The following is a 25,946-nucleotide window of genomic DNA, read 5'->3' on the forward strand; positions in this document are numbered from 1 at the left end:
CCTGGAACTTTTGGTAGCTACTGTCGTTCTTAAGGGCAGATAAAATTTGGGAGTCTGGAGAGAGTCAGAAACTTAAGATTAAATTTGCTTTGGGGCCACTAAGGAATTAGGATAAGGGGAAAGGCATGATCAAATAGTTTAAACAGAAGAGATTCCTTCTGCTATGTGCAGAACAGCTAGAGAAACAGAAAAAGCTGGCACAGGACTAAAATAATAGTAAGCCCTTGAGTTAAATGAAACCTCTTGATTCAGACAGTATGTGAAAATTTTTGTTTTATTCTAGATTTAGAAATGCGTAGATCAATTTTGTCTATGACCTGGTTCAATAGGACTTAACAAACAGTACTTAAGTCCATAGTTCAGGTAAAGAAACAAAAACCAAAACAGTGTTATTTGACTTAGAACAGAGCCAAGCACTAGAAATTCAATGTAACTCAAGAAGAAGAGAGCCAACTAGTACAAGGCACTATAAGGAATACAAAAGTAGTCAAGACAGTGCTTGAAGACTACAGCCTTGCAAACCCTATGGGGCAGTTCTACTTTGTTCCATAGGGTCACTATGAGTTGGGATGGAGTCAATGGTAATCAGTTTTTTGCATTTTGTGAATCTGGGCAAGACTTTGTGGTTCTGTCAACAACAAAAAATGCAGTGAAAGTGATACTCTGTGACTTCCAAGGGTATGGCATGAAACGCAATGTAACTTCCATCTGGCTTTCTCATTCTCTTGAAATGTTTACCCTTCGAACATAGCCACCATGTTGTGAAGAAAACTCAAACTAGTCATATGAAAAGACCATATGAAGAAGGCTACATGGAAAAGAACTGAAGCTCTACTATCCCCTGTCCAAATTCCTGTCTATGAACATTATAAATGGTTGTTTTACTCATTAAGTTTTAAGAAAATTTGTTACAAAGCCGTCAATAACCAAACACTACTCAACTAATTTACAACCCAATGGAAGACGTAAAGATACAAATAACTAGTCTAATGCAGAATATGGTAACTACTACATAGAACTATAAACAAAAGGCCATGGGAATGGAGGATAAAGAAACCATTCTGGAGTGGAAAGGGAATAATGGGAAAGGCTTCATGGAAGTTATTTTTGAGCTAAGGCCCAAATGATAGCTGCAACTCTGAAGGAAAAGAACAGCAAGAAAAAAGAAGGTCTAGTAGAACTTGGTGACAAAGCAGCATACTATACGGACCTCTTAGGGACAAAAAATTAACTTTTTTAAACATACTCTCTAATACCTGAGCAATATCAAACCATCTTCAGGAAACATTATTATGAAAAGAAACACGATGGATTTCTAGAGGCTGACTTTAATCATAGAAAATTATTAAATTTCTTGCTGTTTAACCTCTAAGTAAAGGGCTAGCCCAGCCTAAGAGACACAAGCCACTTATTAAGGTTTCCTTTGATGTACTGGCCAAGGCAAAAATCAGTACCTTGCTTAGTCATTGTTCCAGACCTGATATCAGCTTAATGACAGCAATGTGCTAATTCTCCATGGCTAGCATTCTTTGGGGTCCTAGGGTTAATAAACAAGGAGGTATTTGTCTTGAACCAAAATTAAAAGAGTCAGCTCCTAGTAACAGACATAAAAAGCTGAGTAAATTCATAAGCTACTTTAATTGTTGAAATTTACCCTCAACTACCTTGATAAGGGCATGAAGATTATGTCCACAGGCATCACGCGGACAACCTGGGAAGTAATACCATTTGCCAAACCAAATCAAGTTGAGTTGATCTACACAAGGAGGAGCCTGAAAGGAGTAACTCTGAGCTGCTTGTTCAACAATGATTAACTATTAAGTCTATTTAAGAGACTCACCTTTGATTTGGGATCCGTCTTGTTAAATCGGACTTCCTGTTAAAGCCAAGGTGGTCAGGTAAGTAAACTCTGAAACTACAGAATTTCTGCTCTCCTCACCTCATAAAACTTTTTTAAGGAGCCCACTAGGCACAGCTTCAGGCTATCCACAATCTCCTGATGAGGCATCTGGAATACCACTCGGGAATACCATTTCGTGAGGGTGCTGGGGCAGGGAGAGGGTAAAGAGAGAGAGATGAACAAGCACACACAGAAGACCTATCTGAATATCACCTCACACAGGCTTCTTTATGTACCCAATTTGTTGTTGGCAACAAGTATCTACTAATGCATTTATGATACATTTAACAAATTGTGATAACATGGGCAAAAAACACATTTAAGCCATACAACAGAACCAAAAATGTATGTATAATTATGAATATTTGTCACAAAAATGCTTCTAATACAAAAAAATTTAACTACCTACCTACAAAGAACTAGTTAAATAGTGATATACAACAAATTCTGTGCAGCAATTAACAAGAATTAGTTGAGATTTATTTATACTGATACAGGAAAAGGTTGAAAATAGATTTTTTAAGTGCATAAAACAAGATGAGAAAAAGTATAATAGTACTAACCCACTTGTGTAAATGCAAGTATATGTCATATATATACACATATACGTATGTGTATATATATACACACATACACACCACCTTTAAAGGTCAGTAAGGGGCCCTGGTGGTGCAATGGTTAGGCACTCATCTGCTAACTGACAGGTCAGCAGTTCAAACTCACCAGCGGCCCTATGGGGGAAAGAACCTGCTGATCTGTTCCCAGAAAGATTACAGCCTAGGAAACCCTATAGGGCAGTTCTACTCTGTCCTATAGGGTCACTATGAGTCAAAATCGACTCTACAGCACAAAACGACAACAACGTATGTGTTAATATATGTATAAAAGAAAATCTGAGTTTGATAGCAGTTGCTGATAAAAGATGAACCTTGAGTAAGTTTCATTTTCTAAATTTCTACAGATAGTTGCAGTAAGCATGCCTTACTTTTACAATCAGAAAAAACAAAGAAAATCCCATTTCGGGGGAAATGTCAACAAGACAGCCCCTATCCCGCAGCAGCTTATATTCTAGTAAGGGACCAAACTTACACACGTGACAAGTATGCTAAACAGGGTACATAAACACGTACCACAGGAAGACAGAAGAGGAATGAGTTCAGCACTCTTTATACTATAATACGTAATACTCAAAAAGATATTTGCTGGATCTATAGTAGGATTAGGCATCAAAATTCGGTAACAAAAGAAAATGAAACTATCAGTAGTACTTACAGATTGATGCTCGCAACAAAGCCAACCACGGAGCGCATGCCTCTGCTAGGGTCGTGGTAAACATCCATCCCAATCACCATTAATTGTTTCTAGGTTAGAAAAACACAACAACAAAAAACAAGCAATACAGCCCTCCATTTTTAATTATTACCTGAACCCCAAAACAACCTTCGATTTACTTTTTATATAAAAAAACAGGTTCTGGGAAAGAAAAATACTACAATCATCTTGACATTTTTTAAATATTATGAACAAAGTCAGAGATTTAGAACAGTAAACGACCAAAGTGTAAATACGTTAGGTTTTATGGGCCTACTCTTTGTCAGGACTGCTCAGTTCTACCATTACAGTGAGAAAGCAGCCAGACAGTACGTAAATGAACACACGTAACTGTGTTCCAACATATTTAAGGACACCGCAAACTGAATCTCACGTAATCTTCACGCTCGTTGAAAAAAATTGTTTTCAACCATTTAAAAATGTAAAAAACATCCTTAGATCATAGACTGTACAAAAACAGGCAGCGAGTCATTTAGATTAATGAGTGAACACTGAAAATAAGAAGGATAACTAGCTTAGGAAACCAGCTCTAGGCAGGATTTTCCAGATAGCTGAATTCAATAAAGACATATCTCAACATCACTCACCAGGGGAATATCCACTCCCCAGAGCTCACCACCCAATTTACAGTTAATTTGAAGTAAAATTTTCTGGGCCACACTCCGAAGCCTGGTGGGCTGCCCAATGGTTCGGACATTGATGACCTATAATCAAAGTACCAACAGCAGGACATTATCAACCTCTTAGAAAATGTAAACATTAATTCTAAAGCAAGTATTATACCAAGTATGTAAGAAACCTGAGTTAGCAGATAATACCCTTTGCATTAATAGTTCTAATTCTAGGGTTTCTAGGTGCACACACATGCGTGCACATGCACACACATGCGTGCACATACACACAGAAAAACACAAAAAGCAACCAACAGAAAGTTTCAAAAGGATCCTATGCAGAGTGAGTTTTTTTTTTTTTTAAAACCTCGACAGCAAAAACAGCTTTCCCCTTTCAAAGCGAAGCCTATAGTCTGAGAACCCAGTCAAGTGAAAGCAACAGGAGGCTCAACCTCTGAACAAGCGAAACTACTCATTTGGGAAAATAAAGGGACCATTTATGAAGAGCTACCTGCCATTCACCAGTTTAATAAGAGAAACTTTAAACTAGAAGAGTCCACACATATTGGCTTCTAATAATTAGTGTTATTTAAAAATGTGATCTTGCTTTTCCAAGACTCAAGGAAGGCTACAATTTTGACCTATGCCTCATGCCCCAACTCTACTCACCTGCGAGGGCACTGGAGACTGCACACAACACAGCTTTTTGATGGCCCCATAGAGATCATCACGTGTGCCCATGATGATGCAAACAACCATCTGTATCTTCCCCTTCAAGAGATAAGGTACATAGGTCAGGCTTTGGAACTCTCTGGGGACTTTTATGAAACTCTGTTATTGTTGTTATTCGGTCCCATGAATCGATTTTGATGCACAGTAAACCCCATGGATCAGAGCAGAACTGCCCCACAGGGTTTCCTTAGCTGGAATCTTTACTGAAGCAGATTATCAGGTCATTCTTCCATGGAGCCACTGGGTGGTTCTGAACCGCCAACTTTCAGTTAGCAGTCAAGTGGGACGCTATTTGGGGACAATTTGCAAAGCCACAAGAGCTTTATGGTAGACAGAGAACTGAAAGTAACAGGGTGGACATTCCAACCCTGAAAAAGTTTCTCAAATCTAAATGAGGATTTGCTCAGCTCACGACTTCTCAGCACACACCAGGCTGTGTCCAGCACAACGAGATGGTGCCCAGCTACCACCACTGACTGCTCTGACAGGGATCACAACAGACGGTCCCAGACAGAGATGGAGAAAAACATAGAAGAAAATTCTAACTCACAAAAAAATAAAAATAAAAAAAGACCAGGCTTCCTGGTCTGACAGGAGAAACCCTGAGAATATGGCCCCCTTCATAGCTCAGTAATAAGTCACTCCTGAGGTTCACCCTTCAGCCAAAGATTAGACTGGCCCATAAAACAAATGAGACTAAAGGGCACACCAGCCCAGGGGCAAGAATGAGAAGGCAGGCGGAGACAGGAAAGCTGGTAATAGGAAACCCAAGGTCAAGTAGGGAGAGTGCTGACACGTCGTGGGGTTGGCAACCAATGTCACAAAACAATATGTGTATTAATTGCTTAACGAGAAACTAGTCTGCTCTGTGAAGTAAAATAAAAAATTAAAAAAAAAAACAAAACTTTGTTGCTTTCACCTAAGTCTTGGAGCCCTGGTGGCACAGTGGTTAGGAGTATGGCTGCTAACCAAAAAGCCAGCAGTTCGAATCCACCAGCCGCCCCTTGGAAACCCTACGGGGGAAGTTCTACTCTGTTCTATTGGGTCGCTATGCGTAGGAATTGACTCGACCTCAACGGGCTCAATGGGGTCTTGGCCCAGGTCATAAGAGTGTTTATTATGAGCAGAGCTTAATGTAGGTGTTGAGAGGGAATGAACTCTCTTCCAGTGGGCCTCGGCAATCCAGACCAAAACGAACATCTAGTGGGTTACATGTTCTTCAGGCATATTCTTAGATATCTTTAGAGTATGTCTCAGAAACAGGAAAATCCCAGAAGGGATATGTTCTCTGATATTCTAGGGGTCATAAATTACCTAGAGCTGATCCTGATTACCTGTTTTACTTGTAAGAAGACTTGAGAAGATAAGTGGGAAAGGACCAGGCTTGGAAATATGCAAGGGTTAATTACTGCTGCTGCTTTCAATTCCTATTTGCTTGCTTTTTTGTTTGTTTACCATTCTCTTAAGTTAACTAAGTAACTTAATCCACTCATACCACAGAGCTTTAACTGAGGAGATGTGGAATGAAATACTGTTTTTATGCAAATAACTAGGACCTTCTATATGTTTCCCAATCATTCTCTATTTCCCCATGTCCCCCCCACCTCCACACCCTACCCCTTCGAGGTATTTTCGTAAACATTATGCTAATTTTTTTTACAACAACATGCTAGAAACTGCAATCAATGGTAAACCAATAGTATGTTGTTGTCTTTAGGTGCCGTTCAAAACGACCCTAATGTACAACAGAATGAAACACTGCCCAGTTCTGCACCTTCCTCACAATCATTGCTATGTTTGAACCCACTGTTGCAGCCACTGTGTAGTTGTCCTCTTTTTCACTGACTCTCTTATCTTACCAAGTATGATGTCCTTCTGTAGGAACTGGTCCCCTTGATAACATGTCCAAGGTATGTGAAATGATGTCCCACCATTCTTGCTTCTAATGAGCATTCTGGCTTTACTTCTTCCAAGACAGACTTGAAAGTCCATGGTATAGTCAATATTCTTCACCAACACCATAATAAAAGGCATCAATTCTTTGGTCTTCCTTATTCATTGTCTAGCTTTCGCATGCATATGAGGTGGTTGACAACATCATGTTTTGGGTCAGGTGCACCTCAGTCCTCAAAGTGGTATCTTTGCTTTTCAACACTTTAAAGAGATCTTTTGCAGCAGATATGTCCAGTGCAGTATGTTGTTTGATTTCCTTATTGATGCTCACCTGGGTGTTGATTGTGGATCCAAGTAAAATGAAATCCTTAAAAAATTCAAGATTTTCTCCGTTTATAATGATGTTGCTTATTGGTCCAGCTGTTGGGGTGTAATCCATACAGAAGACTGCAGTCTTTGATCTTCATCAGTAAGTGCTTCAAGTCCTCTTCACTTTCAGCAAGCAAGGTTGTGTCACGTGCATATCACAGGTTGTTAATGAGTCTTCCTCCAATCCTGATGTCACCTTCTTCATATAGTCCAGGTTCTCGAATTATCTGCTCAGCATACCGACTGAATAAGTATGGTGAAAGGATACAACCCTGATGCACACCTTTCCTAACTTTAAACCAATCAGTATCCCCTTGCTCTGTCCGAACAACTGCCTCTTGATCTATGCACAGGTTCCTCATGAGCACGATTAAGTGTTCCGGAATTCCCATTCTTCGAGATGTTATCCACAATTTGTTATGACCCACAGTCGAATGTCTTCTCATAGTCAATAAAACACAGATAAACATCTTTCTGGCATTTTCTGCTTTCAGCCAAGACCCGTCTGACATCAGCAATGATATCTCTCATTCCACATCCTATCCTGAATCCGGCTTGAATTTCTGGCAGTTCTCTCTGCTGACGTACTGCTTCAATTGTTTTTGAATGATCTTCAGCAAAATTTTACTTGCGTGTGATATTAATGCTATTGTTTGATAACTTTCGCATTCTGTTGTGTCACCTTTCTTTGGAATGAGCACAAATATCAATCTCTTCCAGTCAGCTGGCCAGGTAGCTGTCTTCCAAATTTCTCAGCATAGATGAGTAAGCACCTCCAGAGCCGCATTTGTCCGCTGAAAAGTCTCAACTGGTATTCCATCAATTCCTGGAGCCTTGTTTTTTGCCAGGAAACCCAGGTGGTGTAGTAGTTAAGAGCTACAGCCCCTAACCAAAAGGTTGGCAGTTCAAATCCACCAGGAGCTTCCTGGAAATCCTATGGGGAAGTTCTACTCTGTCCTATAGGGTTGCTGTGAGTCGGAACTGACTTGACAGCAAATGGGTTTGTTTTTTTGTTGTTTTTGCCAATGCCTTCAGTGCAGTTTGGATTTTTTCCTTCAGTACCACCAGTTCTTGATCGTATGCTACCTCCTGAAATGTTTGAACATCCACCAACTCTTTTTGGTACAGTGACTCTATGTGTTCCTTCCATCTTCTTTTGGTCCTTCCTGTGTCGTTTCGTATTTTGTCCAAAGAATCCTTCAGTATTGCAACTAGAGCCTTGCATCTTTTTTTTCCAGTTTTTTTCAGCTTTAGAAATATCAGTAAGTGTTCTTCCCTTTTGGTTTTCTAACTGGAGGTCCTTGCACATTTCATTATAGTACTTCACTCTGTCTTCCTGAACTACCGTTTGAAATCTTCTGCTCAGCTCTTTTACTTCATCTTTTCTTCCATTCACTTTAGCTACTAAGTTGAAAAGCAAGCTGGAGTCTCTTCTGACATCCATTTTGGTGTTTTCTTTCTTTCCTGTCTTTTTAAAGACTCTTTGCTTCCTTCCCTGATGTCATCCCACCAACAATTCATCTGGTCTTACTTCAGTCATTAGTGTTCAATGTGTCAAATCTATTCTTGAGATGGTCTTCAAATATAAATGGGATATACTCAAGGTTACATTTTGGTTCTCACGGGCTTGTTTTAATTTTCTCCAGCTTCAACTTGAACTTGCATATGACCAATTGATGGCCTGTTCTCCGGTTGGCCCCTGGCCTTGTTCTGACTGATACTGAGCTTCTCCATCATCTCTTTCCACAGATGTAGTCGATTTGATTCCTGTGTTTTCCATCTGGTGAGGTCCACCTGTCTAGTCACCATTTACATTGCTGAAAAAAGATAGCTGCAATGACGAAGTGTTGGTCTTACAAAATTCTACCATGTGATCTCCAGCATTGTTTCTATCACCCAAACCATTTTTCCAACTACCAATCTTCCTTCTTCTTTTCCAATTTTCACATTCCAATCACCAGTAAATACTGATGCATCTTGATGTCAAGTTTGATCAATTTCAGACTGCAGAAGTTGGTAAAAATTTTCTGTTTCTTCCTCTTTGGCCTTAGTGGTTGGTGCATAAATTTGAAAAACAGTCATATTAAAAGGTCTTCCTTGTAAGCATATGAATATTAACCTATCACTGACAGTATTGTACTTCGGGATAGATCTTGAAATGAATGCAACGCCATTCCTCTTTGTCATTCCCGGCATAGTAGACCACATGCTTGTCTGATTCAAAATGGCCAATACCAGTCCCTTTCAGCTCACTAATGCCAAGGATATCGATCTTTACATGTTCCATTTCAATTTGACAACTTCCAATTTTCCTAATTTCACACTTTGTACTTTCCACATTCCAATTATTAATTCATGTTTTCAGCTGTTTCTTCTCATTTTCAGTCATGCCACATCAGCAAATGAAGGAAGGTCCTGCAAGCTTGACTGCATCCACATCATTAAGGTCAACTCTACTTTGAGGAGACAGCTCTTCCCCAGCCATATTCTGAGTGCCTTCCAACCTAAAGGGCTCATCTCCTGGCACTGTATCAGACAATGTTTCGCTGCTATTCATAAGGTTTTCACTGGCCCATTTTTTTTCAGAAGTAGACTGCCAGGTCGTTCTTTCTAATTTGTCTGAGTCTAGAAGCTCCGCTGAAATCTGTCCATCATGGGTGATCCTGCTGGTATTTGAAATATCAGTGGTATAGTTTCTAGCATCACAGCAACATGCAAGCCACCACAGTATGACAAACTGACAAGACATGTGACATAATCAATTGTATACTATTCCACATCATGGTTAGTGTTATGTTAAGACTTCTCAGAGGATACATGCTCCAATGACCACAACAAAGAATTTCCAAAGTTATGTAAAACATAGGTTGCATACCGGGAGTCCATGGGCTGGATATAGCAAACACATGTGCTTTATTTAGGGTCCTGGGTAGTATAAATGGTTTCTGCACAGCAGCTAATCGGAAGTTTGATGATTCAAACCCACCCAGTAGCATCATGGAAAAACGGCCTGGCAATTTGCTTCAAGTAAAGATTTCACACAAGAAAACCTTATCAAACAGTTCTACTGTGTAACACACAGGGTCACCATGAGTTAGAATTGACTTGATGGTACCTGGTTTGTTTTTCTTGGTGTTTTGTTTAGGCCTCACAATAATTTGTAAGTTTTTTTTTTTTTCCAACATTTAAAAATAGGAAAGCACACATACCTAATCCATATTTTTTGCTTTTATTGAAAAACAAATTAAAAATCAATTTAGCAATACTGGTCTTGTATTCCCACATAGTAAAAGTCATAGGGATTACCCCTTTGCTTCATTATAGTCCCTTCATAGCCCACTTCATTCATTACTTCTCTGGCCCATGTAAACATCCGAGTTTGTGGCCCTTGACAAAAGCAATAATAAAATGTCCTAAGGATGACAAAGATAACAAGACCAATATGAGATAAGCATGGTAAAAATCACGAATGAAACTCATGTCTATGGCACACAAAAACTGTTGGCTGTTTGTTCTGAGAGAGAGAAGATGAGAAGTTGTAAAATGGGAGAGTTGACATACTAAACTGGGTTATTCTTTTGAAAGCAGAGCAGAGTTTATCAGTGATGAGGCCCAGGGGGAAGTCCTGGTAGAGTATGACAGGCACAGGCAGTCAGGAGATAAATTAAAAAGAATGTGAGAAAGAGAGAACATGACTGTGCTGCTACTACAAATGACTTATCAAGAGCAGCAATTCAAAAACAGAAAGCAATGATGCCAAGATAATCTAATTCTATTACTGATCTCGCTAGAACCAACTCTTCAATTCAAGGACTAATTTAATTACTTCCAAAATCTTTACCTCTTCTTTCATTCCCTCCATAATCTTCTTCCTTTATCTAACTTACAAAAGGAACTGAAAGGCCTGAACTACTGGGTTTTGAGTGCTACGAACCGCTCAGCTCCAGTGTTCCTGATCGATGATCATGACCAAGTTGATGGGCCATCTGCCAAGTTTATCACCACAGCAATTTGAACCTTGAGACAAACCAGACTGTGATAGCTCAGTACTGAACCATACAAGATGACACCTGGGCCAAGTAGCTGCCTTCCTGAGCACAACATGTCCTACAGATAATGAGCTAAATTTAAGGCAGCTATTCTCTCAGCCAGTACTTGAGGAAAAGACGACTAGGGTGAGTGAGAATGCCAACATAAAATGACAGAAAACTAACCAAAGTGCATAAGAGACTACGTTTTTAGTTCAATATTTCATACATGCAATAGACATCAGCAGCAGCAGACTGACAGACTAAACATCCAAGTGTTCAAGTATTATAGAGCAGACTGTCTATAAATTTAATCAATTTATTACCTCAACTCCCAGCATGGATTGAATGGTCCTGATATAGGTCTCTATCCGGTCATCCTTTAGTTCAACCCAGGCTGGTGGGCTCATTCGCATGCCAATGGGGCCAGCTATCTTCTCTAACATGTTAACCAGCTCTCGGGCCTGATCCATTGCTCTCTTTGGGTAAAACAGTGCCCAGAAATGCATGGGGACCTAGAAACAACCACAAGCTATTTTAGTACTTCCTACAACTTGAACATTCCAAATTTACACTCAGGAGTTTTCATTCTTGAGAATAAATCACTGTTCACGCCCTCTGCTTGAGACCTGACTTATCCAATTCCTATTACTAACACAAATGTGTGTGATAAATAAATTATGGCACTTTCTCACAATGGAATACTATACAAAAACAAGAATGGAAGATCTACAACCACACCTAACAATATACATGAAACTCACCAACATACGGTTGAAAGAATCCAGACAAAAAAAGGATATATACTCTAAGATTCTATTCATATATAAAGTACAAAAGCAGCTGAAACTAATCTGTGCTGTCATATGAAGTCAGAACAGTGGTTATCCTTGGTATGTGTGGGGGTGAGGGCTAGGTAGTGACTAAGAGTATGGAGGGGGGTTTCTGGGGTACTGGTAAAGTTCTATTTTTTAATCCTCAATGTTGATTACACAGGTCTGTTTAATTTGTGAAAATTCATTAAGCTATACATATAAAATACACTTTTCTTCATACATATTGATTGTATTTCAATAAAAACTTTTAAAAACAGGGATGTGTATTTTATGTATGGCCATAAAGACCAGACTGACCAAAAATATTTAGAAAGAATTACATACCATTTTGTTCTTTCATGAAAATAGCTAATACATTAGTTGACCTGGTGAGATACTGTTTTAATCTAACATCGCTGGTGGATAAAAACACCCTCCAGGAACCCGCAGGGGGGAAAAAAAATGGGAAAAAAGAGGGCGGGAAGAAGGAAGGGAGAAAGAAGAGGGGCTGATAAGTCACCAGAGGACTTACTACCTTTTCGTAAGTCTGTCATCAGGCAAAGGGCTTAACTCTAGCAACTCATCACCTTGCTCTATCTGCAGAACCCCTGTCCTGTTTTGTAGATAATCGAAGACGGAAATTCAGTTGTTACTTTCTCTCAAAAAGAGGACACTATACATTCCTGCTTCCCTAATTTCCACACTTTTGAGAATACTGGTCCTATATTTACCCTTAAAAAATCACTTACAGTCAAAATGGAAAGGTCTCTGGTTACTTCCTTAATCCAGTTGAGTTCCTGAGATGTGGTAAATGAAGTATTTCTTAAATTAATTCTTTCCACTGGCAGAACTCGTCCTTCAATCTAAACAGAAAAAAAAGTATCTATGACATGAGTCACCTATAAACAGTATTTAGAAAAACACTGACGGTGTCTTCTCTGAGGCCTGGTCAGCTCCACCATATAGGTTTTCCCTGTTATAATTTTTAAGAATGGCAGAAAAATGAAACTGCTGACAGTGAGAGTTCACATCAATGAGAACCTGACATATACAGGTAAGATTTCAAAAGCACTACTCTTTTCATTACTGAAGCTTCCAACGTGGTATCCCAGGGTAAGGATCAGAAAGCATCGCTTCTTTACAGACAGTGAATGGGTGTAAAATGACTATAATTTCAAAGTCAACAGAAAAATAATCTTTGAAAAATATTTTAAGGAAAAAATTGAAATAAGAAAAGGCAAATTTTTTTAGTAAGACTGAACATAGACTACTATTATATTTTCTACGAAGAAAAATGCTGAAGGGAAAAAGGCATAAATATAATGAAAGAATAAATTAACAATAAATAGATTTCATCTAAATATCCGGTGAGGTAACTAAGTTGATGATGTATTGATAAGATGGACTATTTTGCTATTGTTAAAATCATTTTCTACTAAAGCACAATAAAAATTTTTAAAAACCATTTTCTAACTACATTCAACATGATCCTATCTTTGCAAAATCAAATAGTAAAGTATAAATCATAGAAACTCGATGAGCCCAAGTTTAGTAGTGATTATCTCTGAAGGAGGTGTAATTATGATTTTATTTTTATGATCTCTACTGTTTGCTTTTTTTTCTAAGTAACACTTAGCTATAAATGAAGAAAATTAAATGGTTTTCATACAATCATAAGGAATAACAATATCCATATTAGTGAAGATGTAAGGAATCAGGCTATCTCATCTTCTCCTCATGAAAGCAAAAATGTTGAATCTCTCTAGAGGGAAATGTGGCAATATATAATAAAAGCATTAAAAATCATGAATACCCCGATTTAATAATTTCACTTCCATAAGTCTAAGTAAATAAATAACATGGGCTAAGATTTAGTTATAGAGATGTTCACTGCATCATTAATTATAACAGAAAAATGCTAAATTGAATTTAAAGATGTCAGAATAGCACATTGTTAATAAAATATCTTGCAGCCATTAAAATATTTTTTTAATTTTTCAATGATACAGGAAAACATTCAAAACACAATGAGAAAAAAAAATAAAAAGGAAACCAAATGAATGCGTACACTGGCGGTGTGTGCGTGTGCACGTACAGAAAAAAAGACTGGAAGGATAAATACCAAAATGCTAACCGTGGCTATTCTGATATAGCAAGATTATAGGTAGGCATTCTTCTTCTTTGGCTTATGTTTTCTACACATTCAAATAATATTTAATAACATGAAAACATGTTTTTGATATAAATTAAGTAGAAAAAAAGATGCAAACCCATAACACAGCATAATTGAAATTTTGTAAGAAAAAGGTTTATTCTCGCAGAAAAACATTTTAAGGAAAAAAAATACTGAAAATATTATCTTTTATGTGTGTCTGAAATAAATCACTGAGATATTATCTTTGGATAATGCAACTATTATTTTTATTTCCTCCTTTATATTTTCTAAAGTTTTCTAAATTCTCCTTATTGACAAAATATTAATAATCAAAATAAAATTAACAGTTTGAACAAGGAGTCAATTCAGAATGCAAGAGAACTAGAGAAAGATTAGAATTCATTGTTTTGGTATAATCTCAAAAGAAAGGCACAAAGTAATAATAGTTAATACTTATTAAGCACTTGCTATATGCCAAATATTATATGCTAAAGACTTTCTCATTTAATTCTTTTAACTCAATCATTATCCTCATTTTAAAGATAAGGAAACTGAGGCTCAGAGAGGCTAAACAAGCTGCTCAAAGTAACCAAGATGACAAATGGTAAAGCTAGGATGCAAAACCAGGTAAGCTGACACCAAAGCTCAAGGATTTAACAACTTCCCTATACTGTCTCTCCTCTATGAATCATGGCTGCACAAAATAAAACACAGTTGACTCAGGCAAACTCCAGGCTGAAAGGGCCACCAGAAAATTGGATTGTAGAAGTCTGAGACTCTCTTATGCCAATGGGAAGAATGACAACAGTATATTCAAGGAAACACTAATTATTGGGAAAGAAAAAGAAATAAAATTCTGAAATAAAAGGAAGGAAAAAGACGTAGAAAATTAAGAATAATTCAGGTTGGAAAACTAAAAATAAGGTGAAAATAAATAAATCGATACTTGTTTTGCTATCTGACTGGAAAGTAATAGCTTATATTCCTAGAAAATAAAGGGAAAAATCCTATAAGAAATACTAATAAATTAAGTCAAGGAAATTCAAATACCATATCTGGGGCCAAAAAAAAAAAAAGAGTATTAAGAATAAAGCAAAACCTCCAAAATAAAGATAAGATAGAAAGTTATCACTTAGCCTCAAAATGCTTTAGAATCCTTCATCGTTTCCTCTCCCCATCAACACCTTCAGGTTTACCTTATGTACATCATTTTGAAGACAGAGACCCCAACGTGTCATTTCATTACTGGCTGCCTCATTCTTTGAAATTCTCTGTAGCAAACATTCCAAAGCATTATGGTGCTGTTTAGGGCTCAGATTGATCTGTTGAGTCAAATCCTAAATAAAATTAAAATGGAAATAAGTTATAAGTATTACTTTAACAAATATGAGGTTAAATCAGCTGCAGCGTTTAAAAAATGTCTCTGTAAGAGACCTCCTTCTCATTGAAACCAACAGAAATTTTCAAATATCTCCAAAGACTTTAATAAAGCAATGTGAATGAGGTATAAAGTTAACAATTTAGTAACAAAAGTAAGAATTTTAAAATGTTACTGGCTCTTTCTCTCTTATGACATCCGACTCTTATATAACTCTTTCTCAAAATATGGTCTGAATTTAAAATTCCTAGAAGATAAATGTGGAAATTATAGGACAATATCATTAATATCACACACAAGCAAAATTCTGCTGAACATCATTCAAAAACGGCTGCAGCAGTGTATCGACAGGGAACTGCCAGAAATTCAGGCCGGTTTCAGAAGAGGGCGTGGAACCAGGGATATCATTGCTGATGTCAGATGGATCCTGGCTGAAAGCAGAGAATACCAGAAGGATGTTTACCTGTGTTTTATTGATTATGCAAAGGCATTTGACTGTGTGGATCATAACAAACTATGGATAACACTGTGAAGAATGGGAATTCCAAAACACTTAATTGTACCCATGAGGAACCTTTACATAGATCAAGAGGCAGTTGTTCGGACAGAATAAGGGGATACTGATTGGTTTAAAGTCAGGAAAGGTGTGCGGCAGGGTCGTATTCTTTCACCATACCTATTTAATCTGTATGCTGAACAAATAATCCGAGAAGCTGGACTATACGAAGAAGAATGGGGCATTAACAGCCTGTGTTATGCAGATGACACAACCATGCTTGCTGAACGTGAAGAGGACTTGAAGCACTTACTAATGAAGACCAAAGACCACACCCTTCAGTATGGATTACACCTCAACGTAAAGAAAACAAAAATCCTCACAACTGGACCAATGAGCAACATCATGATAAACGGAGAAAAGACTGAAGTTGTCAAGGATTTCATTTTACTTGGATCCACAATCAACAGCCATGGATGCAGCAGTCAAGAAATCAAAAGACACATTCCATTGGGCAAATCTGCTGCAGAGGACCTCTTCAAAGTGTTGAAGAGCAAAGACGTCACCCTGCAGACTAAGGTGCGCCTGACCCAAGCCATGGTATTTTCAATTGCATCATATGTATGTGAAAGCTGGACAATGAATAAGGAAGACCGAAGAAGAGTTGACGCCTTTGAATTGTGGTGTTGGCGAAGAATATTGAATATACCACAGACTTCCAAAAGAACGAACAAATCTGTCTTAGAAGAAGTACAACCAGAATGCTCCTCAGAAGCAAGGATGGCGAGACTGCATCTTACATACTTTGGACGTGTTGTCAGGAGAGATCAGTCCCTGAAAAAGGGCATCATGCTTGGCAGAGTACAGGGTCAGCGGAAAAGAGGAAGACCCTCAGTGAGGTGGATTGACACAGTGGCTGCAACAACAAGCTCAAGCATAACAACGATTGTAAGGATGGCGCAGGACCGGGCAGTGTTTCACTCTGTTGTGCACAGGGTCGCTATGAGTCAGAACCGACCTGACGGCACCTAACAACAACACAAGATGAACCAGACAGGAGCAAAGGAAGCTTGACTACACCTACTTAATATCTGGGGAAAAAGCAGAAAAAAAGAAAGCAATGTCATGGCTCAGGCATCCAGTCGAACATCAATGAGAGGAAAACCACCTCCAGTTTTATGCTTTATGTCATACTATATTAGCCATTTAATGCCATCTTATGACCATCGTATGACACTTTTTGGTCCAGAGCTTGCCACAGTATTAGGCCCATAATAGGTGACTGCTGAATCTTTATTGTGAAACAATGTCTAACAAAAGTATGTACGAAGATTCTGTATCACATAAGTGAATTCTTTACTTATTCTTCTGGGACTAATGAATTGTACAGCTGTTGTTCCCTGTAAGGCAGTCATTAGGGTAAACCTATTAATAATAATAAAAAAAAAACCCATTGCTGTTGAGTCAATTTCGACTCATAGTGACCCCATAGGACAGAGCAGAACTGCCCCATAGGGTTTCCAAGGAGCGGCTCGTGGATTTGAACTGCCGACCTTTTAGTCAGCAGCCAAGCTCTTAAACACTGTGTCACCAGGGCTCCAGTAAGCCTATGGGGGCTATATAAATAGCTCTGTGGTCATAAAGTCATTAGGCAACTGGGAGTTGTAAGGAAGGTGCCTTGGACCTACATATTAAAAGCAGAAGTACCAGAAGGTAAGCATGAAAGAAGTCTCTTACAGGAATTTCACCTCAGGCTCTTTATGCTACTAAAAATAACATGGCACCTGAGACAAGCATGAATCCAAGGATAAGACAGACAAGGATGGAGAACGTGAGGCAGGAGAAAGTAGCTCACAGTTGTGGAAAGCCTCAGGAATCAGGGTGCGGAGCTTAAGCACTCACGTTCCGGACTCCACTGGGTGGAGGCTGCTGTACACATTTCAGCTTCTCAACTATTTCCTATGGGACTGAGCCCAACACACTCAGTAAACTCAGAGCCCCACAGAATAAACTTCCACCCTTTTGTCTCATGCTCTGACTTGTTGACTTTTGCTACATTATCTCCCTCCACACCTTCAAATGAACAGAAGGCTTATGGAAATGCCAGAATAATTTAGTGCTCTCAAAGAACCTCATTTCTGGTCACATGACAGTTTACAGTCATGGGATTGCAGAGGGTGGACAGTTATTTCTTCTACCTTATAATCATTCCCTCTACTGTTCTAGCAACCTTCAAAAGGAAGGTCAAACAGGCTTTTTCACGTTGTGTGTGGGAAGGGGCATGGAACATATTTTACAGAAGGGAACGTGGAGCCCGGCTGCCCATGTTACAATGCAAGCCACTATCAGAGCCAGAATCTGGGCCTGGTTCTAGATCAAACTGCTGTCCAAAAGACCTCCTGCTAAAACCAGGTATTTCCTACTAAAAATGGCAAGACTCCAACCTTCATGGCTCTGAAGTCCTTCTTCATTTTCTCTGGGATTCCAGTCATGAAGGAAAGCTCAGGCAGCAGCAGTATTTCGCCTTTTAGCAACTTTAAAGAAAGAACAGAGGGGGAAAACAAGGCAATCAAAGAGGATACTGTTCCCCTGACCTGTACAAGACATACCACGGCCCTGGGCTGATCCTGTAGTGATACAGCTTACACAATAAGGAATATAAAATCCCGGGTAAGAAGGCAGTAAAACAGTAGAAGTATTTCACTCCTTTTTCACCTCAGTTACAACATACATAGCGTATTACAATAGATAAAGTGGAAAATATTAAACTGTCAACAAAGAGATGAAAAACTAAAAAATAGAAAAAAATTATTTCCCTCTTGGGTCCCAAGACAGTTCAAAGACCAAATTCAAAAACCAAACTCATTGCCATCAAGTCATACTGATCCTATAACAACAGAGTAGAACTATCCCATAGGATTTCCAAGGCTGTAGTCTTTATGGAAGCAGATTACCGCATCTTTCTCCCATGGAGCTGCTGGCTGGTTAGGACCTCTTGGTTAGCAGCTGAATGATTAACCACTGTACCACAAGGTTCCTAATTCTAAGACAATACATCCTATTATGCGGTGTGCTTCAATCTTTTTTTTTTTTTTTGATCTTCAGTCTTCACATTTAAGACAGAGAAGTCAGGTGTCAAGGCACTTTCCCCTGACCCTTACCCCAGTTAAAATGAGTGTCTGTAACTTCCCTAATAGACCCAACTTTTAAATCTTCATTAGCAGAAAATTCTTTCTATTCCTTTAACCTAAATCACTCGTGTAGATATTTAGCTCCTCCTTGTGGAGACTTCAAAAGCATATCCTGCCAGTGTGAAGTAGCACACCTTTTCCCAGTCCCACTGTAATCACTGATTCATGGCTGCCGGAGAGCCTCGAAGAAGACTAAAAACAGACGACAGAATGTGGAGTTTAAGCTGACAGTGTAAGCCTGACACCCCCCACTCACCATCCCTTGGTTATTCTGTCTCTCACTGGGCCTGTGGATCAGCAGTGGCTGGTCCTCTTCCTTAACTGTGATCCCGTAGTTTTTGCTAGAGCAGGGTAGAGGCAGGAAAAAATTTCAGAAGCATCATCACTGCTCTTATAGCAACACAGTCTGAGTCTCTTAACCAGGACTGGGTATATAATTTGCATAATGTCCTTGTCAGAGATCCACCAGAAATGGATCATAATCTACTTATAACGGGAAAAAGTAGGCTCAAGTTATGCTGCAAATTAAATAAGGCAAACAGTATAGGAGACTTTGTTAAACACTGCATCAGGCTAAAAGGCTTAGGCAACCAGAAGATAAAATGATAGTGAAATGACTAATGACTCGAATTTAATCTCTGCAACCAGTTTTCTATAATCAAACCAGGAAAAGAAATACAATTCAAAGCCCTGAGATTGATTTACAAAGTAACCTCTGCAAGTACTAAAAGAGACTAAGCTGTAAAGGTAGCATACTCAAGTCAAATCCCACAAACAAGTTCATTCAATCTTAGGCACATTACCAATCCAATTATTCTAAAACTATCAAGTTGTATGCTATCATGGAGCTCAATATCCTGTTAGAGAATGGCAGAACACATCCTACCCTTATACCTAGGCCCAAACCCAGTCTCTTCTACCTGTAGTATTCCAAGAATGTGATCTCCTTCCCATCAGACATTGTGAAGCGATCTTTTGGAGTCTTATTCCAGTCCACATCATCAATACGATAAGTGCGGTTGTTGTATCTGGTTATAACAATATTGCCAACCAGAAGCTTAGTGCATTCATCCTGGAAGTTTTCTTTGTTCTGCTGATACACAGCATGCCTTTGCAAAGAGAGACAAGACTTTTGATCACATTTGTATACACAGAGCACTATAAAAGGGACGGAGGGAGCAAACAATTTCCGGGTATAATCCCAGCTGAGAAAACGAGAAGGCTTCAGTTGTCTCTTTTAGGAGATGTTGCTCTCACCTCTTTCACAAAAAAAAAAAAAAAAAAGATTAAAACACCAACTATAAATAAATAAAATTCATGGTACTCCTTAAAATAAAGGTACTTTTGTCACCAAAATATTTTATATCCACATTATTAACGTATAATCTACAGAGGCAGACTAAAAAATTCTTTAAACTATATTTGCCCTTTCCTAGCTAAAGGAAGAAATGACAAATACCTATCAGAAAACAGGCACTGGTTGAAATGCTTAAGATGTAGAGAAAGACCTGCGATGAACAAATATGCTCTTGCGGTAACCTCTATAATGCTATAATCCAGGCAACACAGGAAACTTGCAGACAGCATGTGTAAATATGCCCAGAGATGTCAAGGAAAGCTTACAGAGGAGATACGCTTGAGTTGGTAGTTGAAGGAGAAATCTGTTAGGCAGAAATGGATGGCTCAGAGGAATGAGCAACACTCCTGGCAAAGGAACTGGTACTTAGAGGACAATCAAGTATCTGGTATTGGGGATAGGGAGGAGGTGAAAGAGGCAGAAATTAGTAAGCAATAAGGCTGAAGACAGGTGGGGACCAGAGATAAACTCCTGTGTAAGTCAAGGATCAGAGTTTGGACATTTTTTCTAGAGACCAGTGTCACCCAAGGTGTTACTTCTTAGGAACGCTAGTCCCTTGAGAGGCAGTGAGGGGGCGGAAAGGTTTCATGATCAAATTTCAGCCATTCTGCAGATCATAACCCCTTCCTGCAGAGCCACAACATACATTACACATCAGGCTCTGGGAAGTACTAAAGTAGAGAAATCTGTTTAGCTTTGTTTACCTCCAATTTAATTAACCACGGACTTTTCTCCCTGTCTTCTTTTAATTTTTAGTACCCATTTGGCTCCTATGACCATTCTGGGTAATTGGTATTCTGCAAAACTTGCTCACCAAAAAATCAAGACAGGCCAGGGGTACTGAAGCTAAAAAAGAGAAGAATTCCACTCCCACCCCAACAGCTGACACAGAAATACCTTTTCCCTAGAGTTGACTGCCATTTGTGGTATTTCTGTTATAGCAGCACTAGACAACTAAGACACTACTCTTTCATATTCATATGCCTCCCACCTTCCCCACTAATTTGTTCCCTAACAAAATGATATATGATGAAACCATAAAGTATGTAACCTTTTGAGGTTGACATTCTTCACTCTGCATAATCCCGCTGAGATCCAACAAGGTTACTGCAACTATCAATAGTTCCTTCCTTTTTATTGCAAGTAGTATTCCACATGGGATTACCAGGATTCGGAAATGACTCAGTGGCAATTAACTAACAACATTCTGCTGCAGAGCCTCAGGCTGCAGAGGAGCTGGGAACCTCAACAGGTGCCTGCAGGTTCCGTACTGCCTGTGAGTCTGCCTGGAGGCCGGCCATGGAGAAGTGCAACTTCCCTGCCTGCAAGAGGCTTCATGGGACACCCTCCCAGAGGAAGGGATGCTCTACAGCCCTTTCTGCCATGCCTGCCCCCTCATTAATGCACAAAATAGTGGGATATTAGATTTTTTTACTATTGTCATAAATGCAAAATGTCAGATAAAGACACAGTCGATAGATAAGTGAGGAATAAGTATATCGTAAACCCTAACTTCTATGCCTGCGATTATAACACCCTTTGGGAATGGGCTGTCTTTGTTAATGATACGGGATTAGCGTATGGTATGTCTTGAGTCAATCTCTTTTGAGATATAAAACAGATTAGAACAAGCAGGTGAGAGAAACAGAGATGGGAAAGACACATGCCAAATCACACGGAGATCACCCAGGAGCAGAAGCTCAGAGAGACAAGGATCTTCCAGAGCCAAGAGAGAGAGAAAGCACTCCCCTAGAGCCGGCACCCTGCGTTCGGACTTCTGTCCTCCTAAACGGTGAGAAAAGAAATGTCTGTTCAAGCCCCCCTCGTGGTCTTTCTGGTAGAGCAGCATAACTAAGGCACTGGTAACTGAGAAATTGGTGCCGGAAGAGCAGGGTGCTGCTCTAGCAGATACCGAAATGTGGAAGCGGTTCTGGCATTGGGTGATGGGTAGTGGCTGGAAGAGTTTTAAGGTGCCTAATAGTTAAAAATATATAAATATAGGGTCGCTATGAGTCGGAATCGACTCGACAGCACTGGGTCTGGGTAATAGTTAAAGCCTGGATTGCCTTGAAGAGACTGCTGGTAGAATAACGGACAGCAAAGGCAACTCTGATGAGGGCTCAGAACAAAGTGAGGAGAGTTATAAAGCCTCCATCGTCTTAGATACGTACGGTGCCAGCAACAGAATGCGGCTAGAAACGTGGACGGTAGATGTGCTTCTGGTGAGGCTTTAAAAAAAAAAAAATGAACATGTGACTGGACAATGAAGGAAGGGCGATGCTTTTCATGCAGTGGCAAAGACCTTGTCTGAATTATGTTCAAATGTTTCGTGGAAGGTAGAACTTGTGATGAATTTGGTTATTTGGCTGATAAAATTTCTAAGCAAGATCTTAAAAAGGCCATATGATTTCTCTTTGCCGCTTATGTAAGTAAAATCCAAGAGGAACAAGGTGGACTTAAAAATGAACTGCGTGAAGTGAAAACAGAACTTAAAAGATCTGGGAAATTCTGTTGTACAAACTAAGGACACGTGTCCTAGAATGTTCACCAAGGACATGGCTACACATGTTTTGTTAAAGAGGGTAAGCCTGTGCCTGATGGATCCAACCAACTACCACAACAGAAAACTCAACAGCTTAGATCGAAGGGGACTGAGAAAAAAATGGAAGGAAAGAACACTTTCTGCCTCTTTAAATTCTACCAGCGGGGAACAGACCAAAGGAGCTAGACCTGTTGCCCTCCAATAAAATAAAAGGGCCATGCCTGGAATAGCTCAGAGATCAGCAGAGCTACTGACAGGAGCACAGGAAGCAGGGCCTTCTCGGTTTCAAAGGGTGTGTCCATGGTCTCCTGGATCTGAATGGGTGGGGCCACAGCCCCCTAGGTTTCAAAGACTAGGACTTTGCCAACTTGGTTCCGGAGTGTGGGGCTGCCATTAAGTGTGCCGGGGGGCTGGACTGCTGCCCAAAGCTGAGCGGGCAGGGCTTCCATGCCCAAGGAGCAGAAGAATGGGCCCTGCTGGGACCAAGGAGGTGGGGTCACCACTCGGATGGACTAACAGTATGGGCCACCTAAAGCTGAGGGGGCAGAGTTGCTGTCACAGAGGCACAGAGGGCCTTGAAGAGGGTGTTAAAGCCCAGAGCCTATACGCCTCCACCCAGGTTCCAGAGGGCATGGCCAACACCCAGAGTCTGGAGGGCAGGGCTAGTGCCCAGATGAGGTCTCAGAGAAAAAAGGATCATTTTCAAAACTTTAGAGCTACTATAAATTGTTCTGCTGGGTTTTGAACTTGCTTGGTGCCCATTATCCCTTCTTTCCCTCCAATTTCTCCCATTTGTGATAGAAATGTCGACTTTGTGCCTGTTCACCATTGTATTTTAGAAATAAATAACACGTACTGTAGATTTCACAGCTCACAGATGAAGAGGAATTTTGCCCCAGGATGGAATACACCTCAAGTCTCACCCATATTTGATTTAGATGATTCAGAAGATAAGATTTTGGGCTTGGGGTTAAAACCTTTGGGAATGTGTTGTCTTTGTTATGTTAATGAGACAGGGTTAGCATACGGTGTGTTTTGAGTTAATCTCTTTTGAGATATAAAGCGAGATAGGGAAGACACACGCCAAGCCACATGAAGACTGCCTGGGAGCAGAGGCTCAAGGAAACAGCTGACGAGAGAGAAAGCCTTCCTCTAGAGCTGGCACCCTGAATTTGCACTTCTAGTCTTCTAAGCTGTGAGAAAATAAATTTGTTTGTTAAAGTCATCCACTTGTGATATTTCTGTTACGCAAGCACGAGATAACTAAAACACCACCTGAAGCTGTTGCGTCTGCCAAGCATTCCCTTCTCCCATATTCATGCAGCTAACTCCCTCACTTCTTTCAAGTGTTTGCTAAAATGAGCTTGGCCGCTCTATTTAAAATGCAGCTCTTCCCTTCTCCACCCCTACTACTGAGCCCCCATGCTCAGTTTTCTACTTGATTCCTTCCATAGCTCTTATCATTCTGAATGCACTATACAATTTACTTACTACATTACTTATTGGTTATCTCACCTGACTACATTTAAGCTCCATGAGGGGAGGGAGTTTCGTTTTGTTAATTGATATTTCTCAAGACTCCAGTATATAACTGGAGTTCAGTAAGTGTATGTTGAACAAATGAATGCATTTATGAGATAAGCAAAGATTTATAAGCTTGATAATACTCAAGGGTTAGACACAGGAAATAAACTGAATAAAACTTTTAGAGGGTAATTTGTCAATATATATTTAAATACCAGTTATATTAAATACATATTAAAAGCCTTAAAAAATGTTCATACCTTTTATTAAGCAATTTCACTTTTAAGTATAAAAAACCAAAGCCAGTGCCGTCGAGTCAATTCCGACTCATAGTGACCCTATAGGACAGAGTAGAACTGCCCATACAGTTTCCAAGGAGCGCCTGGCAGATTCAAACTGCCGACCCTTGGGTTAGCAGCCGAAGCACTTAACCACTATGCCACCAGGGTTTCCGTTCTAAGTATATATCCTAAAAAATAATCAGAAATGCACACAGATTTATGTATAAGATAGGATTTCATGCAGCCACTACAAGATTATACACATCCATATTTACTGTATTAATAATATATATGTTACATAGTATTAAACAAAAACTCAGACGTGTGCACACTAAATCTTCTTAATCAGACTTAAATATACTGAAGATCTCCATTCAGATGTCCACTCAGTATTCTTGCTCTAGTTACAATTAGAAGCCCAGACCTAACCATTTCCAATCTTGCCAGCTATTACTGAACTTTCCAGAAGACTGTCAGCAGGTTAAAGGTAGCCCCCCATTCACTCACATGACATCCAGCACAGAATCATTCCGAATGACCTTATGGGAGACATCAGCCAGCAGGAAAAGGCCTCCATCTGTCCTCCGGATGCTAGCTGCATAGCCTGGCCAGATCTGCAATCTTAAGGGATAAGCGGTCTTTACCCCAGGGTGCTAGAAGAGACCGTATTTCCATCCCTAATTTGAAACAATACTTTGCACAGATATGGCTCTTTCCTAACAATGAGAAAGCACCAGGAACAAATTAAATCAAATCAACATCATTGCAAACTTACTAAAGAAGCTAAGTAAGAGACTTAACTGACAAATTGTATTTACTATTACATACTACTACTGAGATTTTTGCCCTAAACACAATGGTCATGATGAAAATTTTCCTCCCTGAAAATTCAAAAGTGAGAAAGGGAAAAAAAAACACCAACCTGTGTTGTTGTAGTACCATAGCACTTGTAGGGTCATAGAAGTTTCTCCCCACAAGCTTCATATCTAAAAGTTTCATTACCCTGAAATAAAAATTAAGAGTGGATTTTCTAATAGAAGAATAAAAAAATTAACCTCTACTACTCTGTTTTGGAGCCCTGGTGGCACAGTGGTTAACAGCTATGGCTGCTAACCAAAAGGTTGGCAGTTAGGATCCACCAGCTGCTCCCTGGAAACCCAATGGGTCATTTCTACTGTCCTACAGGGTCGCTATGAGTAAGAATCTACTCGATGACAATGGGTCGGTTAGTTGACTGTTTTATTCTGGAAGTCTAAAGGGTCAGAAATGTTGCTCTCTGAACAATATAGCTTTTATGTTGAGAAAAATCTTGCTAAATGAAAATGACCAAAGCATCTTGGGG

General features: G+C 39.5%; 1 protein-coding gene across 2 annotated transcripts in view; it reads right to left on the bottom strand.

Annotated features, from left to right (window-relative positions):
• The window catches only part of PIWIL2 (piwi like RNA-mediated gene silencing 2), a 78,971-nt gene that overhangs the window by 34,777 nt on the left and 18,248 nt on the right, over positions 1-25,946 (bottom strand). For both annotated transcript variants that reach the window (XM_049865968.1, XM_049865967.1), the window contains exons 8-19: positions 25,527-25,607; positions 25,112-25,225; positions 19,821-20,009; positions 19,157-19,241; positions 18,154-18,243; positions 15,032-15,172; positions 12,430-12,543; positions 11,192-11,380; positions 4,513-4,614; positions 3,820-3,936; positions 3,173-3,261; positions 1,940-2,045 (exon numbers count right to left, since the gene is read on the bottom strand). In XM_049865968.1, coding sequence (XP_049721925.1) covers positions 1,940-2,045; positions 3,173-3,261; positions 3,820-3,936; positions 4,513-4,614; positions 11,192-11,380; positions 12,430-12,543; positions 15,032-15,172; positions 18,154-18,243; positions 19,157-19,241; positions 19,821-20,009; positions 25,112-25,225; positions 25,527-25,607 — 1,417 coding nt within the window. The remainder of the gene's footprint in view (positions 1-1,939; positions 2,046-3,172; positions 3,262-3,819; positions 3,937-4,512; positions 4,615-11,191; positions 11,381-12,429; positions 12,544-15,031; positions 15,173-18,153; positions 18,244-19,156; positions 19,242-19,820; positions 20,010-25,111; positions 25,226-25,526; positions 25,608-25,946) is intronic.

This window comes from Elephas maximus, chromosome 22 (assembly GCF_024166365.1).
Source record: "Elephas maximus indicus isolate mEleMax1 chromosome 22, mEleMax1 primary haplotype, whole genome shotgun sequence".
NCBI lineage: Eukaryota > Metazoa > Chordata > Mammalia > Proboscidea > Elephantidae > Elephas > Elephas maximus.